General features: G+C 43.1%; 1 protein-coding gene and 1 non-coding gene across 2 annotated transcripts in view; both read left to right on the forward strand.

Moving 5' to 3' along the window:
• The window catches only part of LOC142436122 (ninein-like protein), a gene marked incomplete at its 5' end in the record, with an annotated part of 30,530 nt that extends 16,820 nt beyond the window's left edge, over positions 1-13,710 (forward strand). The window contains 4 exons of the mRNA XM_075540009.1: positions 1,270-1,442; positions 2,221-2,373; positions 11,565-11,732; positions 13,570-13,710. Coding sequence (XP_075396124.1) covers positions 1,270-1,442; positions 2,221-2,373; positions 11,565-11,732; positions 13,570-13,710 — 635 coding nt within the window. The remainder of the gene's footprint in view (positions 1-1,269; positions 1,443-2,220; positions 2,374-11,564; positions 11,733-13,569) is intronic.
• On the forward strand, positions 9,365-9,496 carry LOC142436123 (small nucleolar RNA SNORA84). Its single transcript, XR_012781788.1, has one exon. It is a non-coding gene; the product is annotated as a small nucleolar RNA SNORA84 (small nucleolar RNA).
• Positions 13,711-14,428: the final 718 nt, after the last annotated feature.

The following is a 14,428-nucleotide window of genomic DNA, read 5'->3' on the forward strand; positions in this document are numbered from 1 at the left end:
AGCAGAGTACACCAGAGGTTGCTTGTGTTTTATTCACTAGGCTAAACTATCTCATGTGTGAATCATAACAGTTTGGATAGCCATGAGAAGAATGGGAATTCCAGACCACTTCATTGTGCTCATGTAAAACTTGTGCATGGACCATGAGACAGTTGTGGGTACAAACAAGGATATCCTACTCAGTTTAAAATCAGGAAAGGTGTGCATCAGGGCTGTGCCCTCTCACCACACTTCTTCACTCTGTGTGCTGAGCACATCATCAGAAAAGCTGCATTTCATGAAGAAGAATGGCAATGATTAGAAAAACATAATAACAATTTGTGATGTGCAGATGACATGATCTTACTTGATGAAAATCAGGAGGACTTGAAGTAATTTCTGATGAAGATCGAGGATTAAAGCCTTTAGTATAGATTACATCCCAATATAAAATAGATCAAAATCCCCACAACTGGACCAATAGGTAACTTGATAAATCGAGTAGAGATTGAAGTTATCAAGGATTTCGCCTTGCTTGGATCTGCAATCAGTGCTCATGAAAGCAGCAGTCAGGAGATTAAATGATGCGATACATTAGATAAATATGCACAAGATCTCTTTAAACTGTTAAAAAGTAAGGATGTTACTTTGAGGACTAATGTGTGCCTGACCCAAGCCATGATACCATTTTGACTGTATCATTTCAGTTCCCTCATGAACCTTTTCACTTCCCTTGCGTACACATGGAAATTGGATATTGAATAAGGAAGACTGAAGAATAATTTATGCATTTGAGCTATGGTGCTAGCAAAGGATATTGAAAGTACCACAAACTACAAAAAACAAATCTGTCTTGGAAGAAGTAGAGCAGGGAAGCTCATTAGAGGCAAGGATGCCAAGACTTCATCTTCTTTCCCTGTGAATGTTATCACGAGAGACCAGTAACTATGAAAAGAGGAAGCCCTCGGAAAGATGAATTGACACAGTGGCTGCAACAAGGGCCTTGAACATATGAACAATTGTGAGCATGGCACAGGGCCAGGCAGTGTTTCGTTGTGTTGTACTTAGGGTCACTATGAGTTGGAAATGACTCAGTAGCACTGAACAACAACTAAAATAAGTTTAGAGTCTTTCTACCTAATATATATATGTCCATCATGTCCTGTCGTGTATCTATCCATCCCTCTATCCAGTTGTTCCTCCTTAATTTAGAAAACCTTACTGGTGTTGGTACACTTCTCCTAAATTCTTCAAGTGGTACCACGTTTAACTATCTTCCCTTTATTTCAGGCCAACTTCAAGTCTGGAGCCCTCTGGAGCTCAGCAGCCCCTCCTTTCATACCCCTGAGATCCAAGCCCAGATAATCTGGGAAGAGCTTGGCGTTGGCAGCAGTGGTTTCCTCAGTATGCAAGAGCTGACTCTGGTCTGTCAAACCATTGGGCTACAAGACCTTGAGAAAGAGGTGAGAGAAAGCCTGAGACTGACCTGTCTCAACCACTTTTCTTTGAAATGTTTGGTCTGAAAACTCTCACCCTCTTTTAGACTATGATTCAGACATATCAATTTCTCATTAAAACTCTTGACTGGCTTCAAAACTCCTGTCAAAGAATATATCTCAGACCCCCCCCCCATTGTGATAAACTCTCACCACTGTAGGGCAGTTGTGCCAGGCACTCTTAGACACAGTCACTCAAGATCACCGTTCCCTGCCTGCCAGGCTGATTGTACTACGGCCAAGTAAGGCCTCTTTAGAACCTGTCTGTAGTCTCATCAGATGGGAATAGAGGTGGAGTGTTATATTGCAGTCCTCACTCTTCATTAAAGCGCTCTTGGCCTAGCTGCTGTTATCCTGTGACCCACTGGAGCCAGGCTGGTTTTTGTGGGTACATCTTCCACCAACATACTGCAAGTTCCCAGCCACAGCAGATAGGAAATAAGTTATTTATGGAGTTCAGGCAGTTTGAATGACTCAGCTACTGATTATGGAACTAAAACAGACATGGTAGTATAGATTTCCCTTGAGACTGATAAGGAAAAATATTTTGGAAATACAGCCAGTTGGGACCTAGACAATTTTGAATGTGGATGAAGATGAGCAAGCTGCCCTTGTTGAATGCTTGATCCAAAAGTTTGGAGAAGCAGGAGGCCCAATGGTGACATCTGGGTTGAGCTGCCTGTTTGTGGAACCTCTGCATCAAGCAAAACATGTGTTCTGATCCAGGTGTATGACTTTTGTTTAGGAAATGGAAGATTTGTTTAACAAATTGGATCAAGATGGAGATGGCAGAGTAAGTCTTGAGGAATTCCAGCTTAGCCTGTTCAGTCATAGACCCAATTCACTTCCGAAATCTTCTACTCCCATCGAACTGAGTGATCCTTGGACTCATTACCAGGTAAAATAGGACAAATAAATTATGAACCACATTAAGTATTATCTTTCTGATGACTGCAACCATAACCGTCAGCATCTTTCACAAACCTGTCCTCTCTGAGTCACCTGACTGTTGTCCAGGGGTTCAAGAGGGATAAGAAACAGAGATATGTGTTTGAGATTCTGGGGTCACACAGACCTCCATAACTGTATGTCCCTGGATGGCATGCTCATCTCTGAGCCTCATGCTCCTCATCTATAAAATGGGGCAATTGTGATGCCTGCCTCCCAGGTGTTGTTCTATAAGACCAAGTAGTGTCTGACATGACAGCTTCAGCCATTCTTAATTGTGGGATAGAGAACATTTCAGTAGGGAAATCCCTTTTCCCTCATACCATGATGCAGCAGGAGAGCAATGTCAAAGAGCATTCTGCAACATCTCCCTCGGGCAGCCCTTTTGATTTAGGTCCTGAGTCTGGATTCCTCCCTCCTATCCCTGGGTTTTATGTCTTGCAGAAGTACCAGATCTCCGTGCAGCTTTAAACAGAACAGATTTAGGCAGTTTCCTTAAATCATAGCATTGCTCAGTGACTGCTGGGTTAGCACTTTCCGAACAGAAGAAATTCCTTCTCCCACCACAGAGCAGACTGCTCTAAGGAATTCTTGCTTTCTGCACAAGGATGTGGCTGACTCCCATGTTGTGTGGGAGGCAGAGTAAAACCAGTGTGATATTCTTCACCACTGAGTAGGTACTTCTGAGAGCATAAGTTTTTCATTCTAAAATCAACAAGAATGCAGGAAGAAGATATTCAAGAGCATTAAGGAGAGATTTCAGGCCATATAAGGTAAAAAAAAATCAGAGTATGGCCCTTATATGTCACTGATTGGGTTAATTGGCAGATATGACTTCCTTGAAGCAGAAGCAGCCCCATGTTCCCTTTGTATTCATCTGAAGTATAGACTAATGTGGACACTGAACTAGGGATGGATGTGCGCATAGTTGGCATTAAAGAATCAAGATAGTGGCTATAGAGCCGTACCGCTTCTTGTGCCATGCACACCTTCCTGAACAGATGCTCTCTGGCCAGAGGTGTGAGTTTGTAAGGAGGAATCTTGGGGAAATGACCTAGGCAGGCAGGTATGTCTTCCAGGAGACACCCACATCAAGTGAAGTGTGATCCCTGTTTGTGGATTAAGATTTGAACATGGAAATGGGTTTCTCTTCTTTGTCAAGGATTTTCTCCAGGGTAAGTTGCACTGAGGCTAAGAACTAGGGAAGATACAGAAACAAGGGTAACTCATGTCCAAATGTGGAGACCTAGGTGTTGCTGGAAGCTAGTGTAGGATAAGGATCTCAAAGTGGCACCCCTGAGCCTGCAAGGGCAAGATCCCTAAGAGTTCTGTAACCTCGAATACCACTGAAGTATGGGTCCTATGGTAGTTACACAATCTGGTGTCAACTTGTGGAGGGGTAGAGTCTAGCCTATCAATCAGGTCATAGCTTGATGACCTCATTTGGACCCACCACGAAGATAAATAGCTCACTGGAGGCCAGATAGACACAGTCTCTGCATCGTCTTCCTTCGGACAAGTCACATGGAGCTAGGCTGATGAAAGCCAGAGCCTTAGAGCTGGAGGAGCCACGTGGAGACCCACACCAGCACTGAGATGCTTAGACTGCCACTGGATCCACAAGATATTTTACTCTCTGATCTTCCTGCATTCAGTATCATTGCATATGTTTTGTGAGTTTGAAGAGGACTTTATAGATTGATGTCAGACATATGTGCTAATATCAGACTTACGGACTTGATTTGAACTAGGGTGGGATGTTTTTGTGATATTCAACTGCTCTTGTATATAGAGCTCTTTCTACACACAGATGGGTGTCTATGAATTTGTTTCTCTAGTCTACTCAGACTAACACATTATGGTCCCTTGGGAGTGGAGTACTAGATAAAAGAATCATAAAGATGGAGAGTGGATGTTTGTTTGATCTCTGCTTCATGATAGTGCTTCTTTGGCTAGCCAGAAGTCAGATATGGCCATGCAGTTTACTGGATAGTTTTCTGGAAAGAACATGGGAAGTTAAAGTTTGGATTCTTTTCATTGGTTGTAGTCTTTGGTTATTCTTGTGTGAAATGGTGAAAATGTGATTAATGTATATTTTGAGCTCAGGGGACAAAATCACCCCTTGAATTTCTCAGAGTTGCTTAGTGAAAATGGCTGACAGAAGGTCAAAATGGCTGAGAGAAAGCTGGCTGGAGGGGCAGGGAGCACTTCAGGCAAGACGGCAACTGAGTAACACATAGCAGAGGGACTCTGCAGAAATTAGCGCAGGAGAGTCACTAAGGGGGATGTTGTGCACTGCCTGGTTGCAGGAGGAGCGTCATAAAGATAAACAGGCAAATATCCACTCGGTTTTGAGGAGCTGGGGGCTTTGTCTTACCACAGTGAAGGCTGGCTAAGGTCTAACCTTAGCCCCACCACTGTCTCAGCCAGAGACGGGATCATCTGGAGCTGGCACAAAGGCTTTATCTTAACACAGCCACACTTCAACTCCGAATTGTGGAAGGGTTTAAACCCCTCCAGCCCCAGGGTCAGGGATGGGGTTAAGCTATATTGTTACTTTTGTTTCTCACTCTTCCTTCTTTCCCACTACAGTTTCAACAGGCTCTTCTTTTTTTCCCTCTCTCTTTCTCTTCCTTTTAATCTCACACACCACTGCCAACCTCCAGGCATCTCCTCTTATCCTAGGGCTTTCACTCAACAAAGAGGCTAGAGATCTTAATATTACAATTAGACAATTTGACCTGATAGATGTGCACAAAGCTATTCACCCAAATACAAAAGAATTTACATTCTTTTCAAGCCCACATGACACATATTCAAAGATAGAGGTGCTGGGGCATTAGATGAATCTGCATAAGTTTAAGCACATTGATATATGTACCTCTCTCTCTGACCACTGTGCCATAAGACTGGAAAACCAACAAAAGGAAGATGAAGAAAACAAGGACAAACAATTGGAAGATGATAACTCTCTTGCAAAAGGAGTGTGTGCTGGCCCAGATCAGAGATGAAATTAGGGAATTTCTGGAAATCAACAAGAATGAGCACATGATGTACCAAAACTTATGGGACACAGCAAAGGCAGTTATCAGAGGAAGTCTCATAGCAATACATGAACACATGAAAGAGGAAGAGAGACTTATGATTGATATGCTGGCACAAAATTTACAGCAACTAAAGCTGAGTCAACAGGACAAACCTATTAATAGATTAAGAAAATAAATGATAAAAATCATGGCTGAGATTCAGAAGAGGGAAAATAAGAAAACTATGGTAAAATTAGTGCTGCTAAAAGTTGTTTCTTTGAACAGATAAATAATTGACAGGTTTTTCTTTTCTAATTTGTCATTTGTTTTTTTGTTGTTGTTTTCTTTTGTTGCTTTGTTTTGGTCCGTCATGTTTTTGGTGCATATTATTATCTCTGTAGGTCTATCTAGATAAGATAGGCAGGATAAACCATCTGGAAGACAAAACGGGACTGACAGTATTGCAGGGACATGGGTGAGGGACAGGTGGGGGAAAGGACATGTGTGTTAAAAGCCCAGGGACAAGTGAACAACAAGTGATCCAAAAATGATAGCAACGAATATGTAGGAGGCCTGGTAGGGCTTGATCAAGGGCAATGTAACCAAGAGGAATTACTGAAACCCAAATGAAGACTGAACATGATAGTGGGACAAGAGGGAAGGCAGAAATGATCACAATGATCTGCATATAACCCCCTACCTGGGGGACGTACAATAGACATGTGGGGGATGGGAGACATTGAACAGTGTAAGATATGAGAAAATAATAATAATTTATAAATAATACTTTATAAATTATCGTGAAGGCAGGAGTGTGGGGGAGGAAGGGAGAAAATGCTTAGCTGATACCAAGGGTTCAAGTAGAAAGAAAATATCTTGAGAATGATGATGATGGCAACAAATGTACAAATGTGCCCGACACAATGGATGTATGAATGGATTGTGATAAGAGTTGTATGAGCCCCAATGAAATTATTTTAAAAAATAAAAATAAATAATGAACCCTGGCTCTGGCTTGATGCTGTCAGAGGCCTAATGCCGTATTTTCTATCAATAGAAGCGTTTAGATAATGAGTAAGATAACTAAATAAGCATCGAATTTGACTGTTTTACGAATAGAGCTTAGGATCTGATGCTACTCTGTTTATACTGATTTTTTTTCTGTTTATTATTATTGATATATGATTGATAGAAATGATTATTGGGAAATTTGAAAATAGAGAGCTTGTAAGCCCACTTGTTTCTCGTCATTAAAACTGGATTGTTAGATGGGTTTAGGACACACCCGCAAAGAAGGCTTTGAAAAAATAAGCTCTGAAAAGAAAAGTGTCTTCAGTGTTGAGGACATTTAAGGGTGAAGAGACTTGCCAAGGGCTGTTGACAGATTGACAGGGGGAAAAAAGGGAACTCTTTGGATATTTAAATTTTGAACTCGTGGTTTTGTCAGAAGCTGGGAAAAAATCTGGAACCATGAAGAAAACTACTCTCTGGGGCTGAATATTACAGGGAGCCTGTGGGCAGGCTGAACTGCTTGCTAGGCGACCACCCAGATCCACTTGTTGAGTGGAAGTGGGCGAAATGCAGCAATAAAGAGACAGATTGAGTCTGGCCACTGACACTCATGGACCTTGTTTCAGGAACGTGAAGAGAAAACGAGGGTGGGTTGACTGGTCTGAAATTCATGATCTAGCGCAAGGGGGCTAGGCTTGTTGAAAATTTGTGACAGTGCCCATGGTCTAGAAGCGAGGTGACCAATGGGCACCATGTGGACGCTGAGTGAAGCAGCCCACATTGAGTTGACCAGAATCCGACCAGATGAAGAGATGTTTGAGCCTGTGAAGTAGAGATATTGCTGCAGACTTCATGGATAGCCTGTTCTGATTTGACTTTACTATGGATGGGGAGTTCACAAGGTTCTAACTGGGATGAAGGTTCCTCAGAACACGGCTGATGTAAGTGGGCAGTATAGAAATTTTATACCTAAAATGGAGATGATAAAGGCATGAAGTGGTTGGCTACAAACTTTCATAGGTGCTGGAATATGTACATAGGATTATAGGTTTAAGTGTGTGTTCCTTAACTGCGATGCTTAGGCATAGAATATTGTTTTGTCACTTATATAATATGTTTAAATGAGGATGGCACATACTGAATGGTACACTTATTAGTTTTATCTTGTTAGTTACAGATATGATTTTATTATTTTTTTGTTAAGAGTTATGTATGGGTAAAAAGTTGTGTAAAAGTGTCAACTTGACAAAGGTTGGTCTGTGGTAGTTACATATTCTGGTGTCAACTTGTTGAGGGGTGTTGTCTAGCATGTCAATCAGGTCACAGCTTGATAACCTCATTTAGGCGTGCCACTGAGATAAATAGCTTACTGGAGGCCAGATAGATACAGAGGCCAGATAGATACAGATAGGTGCTTCATCCTCCTCCGGACAAGCCACATGAAGCTAGACTGATGGCAGATAGAGCCATGGAGCCACATGGAGACTCATGCCAGCCCTGAGATGTTTATAATGCCACTGGATCCACAAGACTTTCCATCCACTGGCCTGTGATCTTCCTGCATTTGGCATATTGCATGTGTTTCGTGAGTCTGAGGAGGATTTTATAGATTGGGATTGGACATATGTGCTAATATTGGATTTATGGACTTAATCTGGACTTGGGGTGAAATTTTTTCTCAATATTCAATTGCTCTTGTGTATAAAGCTTTCTCTTAACACCTATGAGTGTCTATGAATTTGTTTTTCTAATCTACCCAGACTAACAGGTCTTTCAGCACAGCAACTTGACCCATTATCCTGCTGTCATAGCCATCTACTCTTCCTGTCACGTGTATTTCTACATACAGCACACACTTGTACACATATCCACACAGTTTGGACCCATCCACTGTATACATGTACACCCACTATATATACACACCTGATACATGTAGTCAATGCTACATGTATACACCCAAACTATAGATGCGTCTGTCATACACACACACACACACACACACACACTTAACTATACACACACACTATATATGCACATGATACAAGGTGGTACCCTCCCAGAACTGGAATTGTGCTGGGCAGAGTAGACCTTTCATAATATGACTTTTTCTCCCTCTTTGAGAGCTCCGAGTTGCAGCGCCACCTGAGAAGGTTCTCTCTGGTCACAGTGAATTTTTTGTAAAAGCAGTTTCACTGGAACCTTGTTTTTCATGATGGCGAATTTAAGAGAACAGCATGCAGCTATGAAACTTTGTTTCCTCCTCAGGAAAAATGCCAAAGCAACTGTTGTGATGTTGAATACAGTTTAGAAAGACAGTGCTATGGGAAAAACTCTAAGTGTATGAGTAGTTTTCTCATTTCAAAAGAGGTGAAATGTTGATTGATGGCAAACCTCATTCTGGACGTCCATCATCTTATCGAACAGATAAAAATGTCGATTTGTAGTGCATTTGGAATTCGTTCCACCAGGTTAGACTGTTAGTCAAGCTTTCTATTAGAGGATCTGAAAAGATTTCATAACAGTGTGCGGCAAAAACAGGCCTGATTTATGGCAGACAGGGGACTGGTTTTGCCACCATGATAATGCACCTGCTCACACAGCCATCTCAGTGTGCCAGGTTCTGGCAAAAAGCAGAATGTCTCTCTTTCCCCATGCACCTTACTCACCTGACCTTGCATTGTGTGACTTTTTTTTGTTTCCTCGAAGAAGAGGGACATGGAAGGATAACTATTTGAGGACATAGAAGAGTGAAGAAAAACACTAGGGAGGTGCTGTCAGCCATCCAAACAGATGAGTTTGAAAAATGTTTCCAAGAATTAAATTGCAGATTTTACAAATGTATCAAGTGTAATTGAGAGTACTTTGTAGGTGACAAGTTTGTTTTGTAAAAGAATTTAAATGCATGCCCCATGGTTGCTGGGCACTGTTGGGCAGGTACAGCTTTCCAGCGATGGCAATGGGCCAGAGCGATCCTGGGATGCATGCATGGGGCTGTTCCTTTTCAGCAGCCTCCATAGCCCGGTCACTGGTACATGGAAAAAAATTAAATACATAGCTTTGAAAAAAATTCCAGGGTTTTTTTGGGGGGATACCACCTACTATATGCACACAAATTGTAAGGCACACAAACTCATGCCCACCACACACACTGCTAGTGTACGTAAACATCATAAACACAGTGCCTACACATCCCTTCACTATACATTCTGTATGCATTCATGCACAGTATATTCATATACATGCACTCTCTACACACCCATACTAAATTCACTGCAGAGATATGAGTGTATACACAGTATATAATACCTTTGGGGCATAGAATGTCAAACTGAGGAGTGGGCGGATTCAGTCTTTCGTTTGTGGAGCACAAAGTCCTACCCCTCTCTTGATACCTCTCACCTGAGAATTGCCCATTTGCACTGTCATTTTAGGGCAGAAACTGGAAGGAGGCCAGGGTGGTAGAGTCTTCTGCATTATTTCAAAGTAGAGTGTGCCATATCTTGTGTGTGTCTCCACAGTTTGGCTATAGAGTGTGATGTTTGACCATGTCATGTGGTATACCTGTTAGATAGATAGATAGATAGATAGATAGATAGATAGATAGATAGATAGATAGATAACCTACTTACTAACAGGTATACTAGCTCTGTACTGATGTCATATATATATATATATATGACAGCAGGAGAATCAGGTGGACATGGTATAGGGGAAACCCATTCTGAGCCTCATATTTTCTAGAGTAAGTGGCTAGAGGGTTCATAGCAGTTCCAGATGCATTTGAGTATCTGGGACTCTCCATTGATAGCCATGGTGCCCTCTTCCACCTGCAAACAGAGTAAAATACCTGCTCTAGAGTGTTGTCCAGTTGGCACGCAGAGCACCCAGCGTAGCTTAGTAAGCTCGGTAAACAAGCTCCTTCATTAGAGAATTGGTGACTCAGTGAGTACAGGCAGAGGAGGTTTCTGCTCCCTTGAGCCTGACTCAGGAAGTGTACTGCTGGGAGAAGATGAAGGATGAAGGGTGGAGAGTATAGCCAGGACAAGCCTGGTGGTCATCAGAGAAGGGACCGGAAAGAGTCCAGGATGAGCCAGAAAGAGCAAGAGGAGCATGATTTAAGCTGTGGGGCTGGACTTGAAAGGGCTAAAAAATAGCTAGGTATCCTTCTATCTGGAGGCCAGCGAGCCGGTGTGTCAGAAAAGAGGAGTTAAGGGTGATTGAGCAAGGTATTGAGGGTCCCAGATCCAGATCCCAGCCAGCAAGGCAGTGAGGAGAGGGTAGCTGAAGAGCCATGAGCCGGTTGGAGCAAGGTGGTTTTTACTCTGAGGGAGGCAGGAGCGCTGGATGCCTGGAGCAGAAATGTGATGACCTGAAGGCGTGGAGAACACTCATTCTTATTCCCAGGGATTCCTGACAACACATATTTACTGGAAAGGGCTCTGAGGTAGAAAAAATTTAAGGGAAATATTTCTTGCCCTTGTGGATTCATAGAATATCTGAACGTAGCAGGTCAGCTTTCCGCTTGAGAGACTTTACCATCATCGTAAGACTCCCCTAGCTTGCTTAGCTGAAAGCTGCTTGCTTCTGTATTCCCAGTAATGTGCAGTTTCACACACAGGGAAGCCCACTCTGCTTTTGGAGCCTCTTAGGAATTTCTCCATGATGGCAAGCCCCTCTTTAGGCTCTTCCTTTGTGAGGCCCTGTGTACCTTGTTCGTCATGCCAGAGAGATGCGGATAGTTCACGGGCTGCACTTACACACCCAACTCACACTCATCCTCACTGCCATTGACTCAGTGTGGACTCATAGCGACCATACAGGACACAGTAGGCCTGCCCTGGCAGTTTGCAAGCCTGTAGCTCTCTGTGGGAGTAGAAAGCCCTGTCTGCTGCCTTCTGGCTCCAGAGCAGTCATGGCTGCTTTGATGAATCACGTCGCTGTGCCCAGCCCTCTCACCTTTGCTAGAAAGTGAAGAGAGCGATAACTGGTGAGGTTGTTCTTGCTAGGCAACGTGCAGGTTTGTGCAGTGGGGGACACGAGAAACAAGAGATTGGGCTGAACAGACGTGCGTGCTCACAGCACTTTCTTGGTCCCTGGTGTACAGGCCACAGAGGAGAGCAGCTGCCACACGACCACTTCGTCCCTCGTGTCCATCTGCTCAGACCGGCACCTCTTCTCCGGCATCGATGACGGCACTGGGTTTGCATGCCCTGAGCAGGTGGTGGCTCTGTGGGCCCAGGAGGGCATTCAAAATGGCAAGGAGATTTTGCAGGTTTGGAAATGGATGGCCACAGCTGCTCCACTGAGAATGGGCTGAGGGTGGGGTGGGAGCCCGAGAGGGTTACTGTGCTTGGCCTCTGCTCTCTGGCTTCCTTACTCCTGCTGCAACAGAGAATCCCAGACAGGGAAATTCTCGGGAAACTTTTCTTTTTGGCTATTAATATATAAAAATTTTAATTTTGAAAGAGCATAAATAAAATACAGAGAAAACAACAGTGATAAAAACACTCTGAAGGTAGGTTTTCATGTATTAGATACTTCCCCCTTTGCCATGCTAACCTTTCAGGCTTGTTGCTTGGACAAGGCAGCACTCCGATGGGCGTTGGAACAAGCACACTTTTGTGGTGGCATCAGAGTCAGAGAAGGTGCATGTGTATAGTCAGCACTGACCACTACATAAGGGCATGCATTCTGCCAAGTCCTTTGATCAAAAAAGACCTAGGTGGGAACTGTGCCACTTGGCTCCACAGGCCAGCCTCGCATTCCTGGAAGCCATGGGGGTTTCCTGCCCATGCTCCTCCATTTCTTCTGCAACTGGCCCAGGAGACTAGCCTGGTGTAGCTCTTGCTCTTGGACTTAGTGTCACACTGTGCAGTAGTCAATTTAAAATAAATATAGCAAAGATTCATTTTTAAACATTCATTGTTTCATTCTGTATATGTGGGTGGTAAGATGCACATAACATCTCTTTTTAAGTTTATTTTTCAAAATTCTGAGAGAGAAGGAAGATTTCATTTTCTGTAATACTTTTGACCATGGCTCATGTCCTCTGATACATAATTTTTCTACCAATACAAATCATCAGTGTGTGTGTGTGTGTGTAGATAGATAAATAGATAGATAGATAGATATTATGGAGATATGAAATATGTGTCAGGATTCTTTACATATATTACGTTAGGAGTCTCTCCCAGAATTCTTTTAGCTTGAAATGGTAAAAACTCAACTCCAAGTGGCATAAGAAAAAAGGAGAATGTAAAATAAAATCATAATTTATAAATTATTAAGGGTTCATGAGGAAGGGGGCAATGGGGAGGGAAGGGGAGGGAAAAAAGGAAAATGAGCTGATTCCAGGAACCCAAGCGGAAGGCGAATTTTGAGAATGACGAGGGCAACGAATGTATAAGGGTGCTTTACTCAATTGATGTATGTATGGATTGTGATAAGAGTTGTATGAGCCAAATAAAATGATTTTTTTTAAGAAAGAATGTTAGTGGCTTACAGTGGTGGGCAGTTGGCAGAGTTAATTTAGCCACTGCTCTCTGTAAGTGCCTGTATCAGTACCCTTTCATCTCTAACTGCTTCCAAATTTTCCTTTGCTATCAAGTTAATTTCAACTCATCATGATGCTAGGGGGCAGAATGGACTTACCCCTTTGGGTTTCCAAGAATTTAAATCTTTATGGGAATAGATAGCCTCTACTTTATTCCTCAGGGAAATGGGGTGGTTCAAACTGTTGACCTTGAAGTTGACATCTTATTGCATTACCCACCACACCACCAGAGCTCCTTCCAGTGCCCTTAGCCTTGGGCAAAGTCTCCTCTCTATAGCTCCATACAGCCTTTATAATTATTGGGTTTAGGTGGGGGGAAGGGCCCCTCTCTTGCTATTAATCCCCATGAAGTACTATGCATGGAGTCATATTCTTCCTCATGTGTCCCTGGCTCAGGCACAGTGGGATCTCCTATTGACAGCCTAGGAGTTGGAGTGGGGGCGGCCCCAAGAGGAAAAGTCTCAGGCAAATGGGAGAGCCAAGGAAAATGGAGTCTGGAGTCAAATTGTTGAGAGACTTAAACTCATCTTGAATGTCCCTTGGGATTTATTTCTAGAGCCTCGAATTCAGTGTGGATGAGAAGGTGAACCTTCTGGATCTGGCCTGGGCTATCGACAACAAGCTCCTGATGGTCACTGGTGTCATTCAGCAAGCGGCCCTGGCCTCCTACCACCAGGAGCTGAGCTACCTCCAATAAGAGGCTGGGAGAGGTTGTTTCAAGGCTAGGGGTGTGGTTTGTTCTCAGGGGTCCGGGACTGGCAAGGGTCTGGGCTGCTGCCTTGCCTGCCCCCACCACCCTCTATAGGCAACTTGTGATGGGACAAGGAAAAGGGTCTCTGGTGTAGGGAGAGACGCTTTGCCTCTTCCTAATAGGGCCTAATGAGCAAGGGGCCGCCTACGGTTATTCTTGTCACAGGTCTTGCATACTTGGTGAGAGGCTTAGAAAGCCAGATCTCAAAATCCTAACCTAATCCCCTTAATAATATCCCAAGCAGCTGAATCCAACTTAAAACTTATGTGACTGACATTTTTCTTGCTATTATGGAGGTGCAAATGTTCTCCAGACCAGCCCACGGGGCCCCCAGGCTTAAGCCAATTGACTGAAAGCGCACAAAAAAAAATTGCTTCTTAGACCTTTTCACTGAGCACAACGTGGCAGTTGGCACCGTGTTCCATTACAACAGAGCTCTGCTTTCACTCAACGGGTTATTCATGTTGTTCTGCTAAATAGATTCACAGGGACAAAAGTTGATAGTATTTTATAGAAAGATAACTTTTCCAACAGTTTTGTTGGCATATAAATCATGTATCATACAATTCAGTGGTTTAGACATATTTTAAAAGAATTGTGTAGGCGTCACCACAATGAGTTTTAGAATATTTTCTTCATTCTGGTACCCGTTATTATTAACTCC

This window comes from Tenrec ecaudatus, unplaced genomic scaffold (genome assembly GCF_050624435.1).
Source record: "Tenrec ecaudatus isolate mTenEca1 unplaced genomic scaffold, mTenEca1.hap1 Scaffold_1546, whole genome shotgun sequence".
Taxonomy (NCBI): Eukaryota; Metazoa; Chordata; class Mammalia; order Afrosoricida; family Tenrecidae; genus Tenrec; species Tenrec ecaudatus.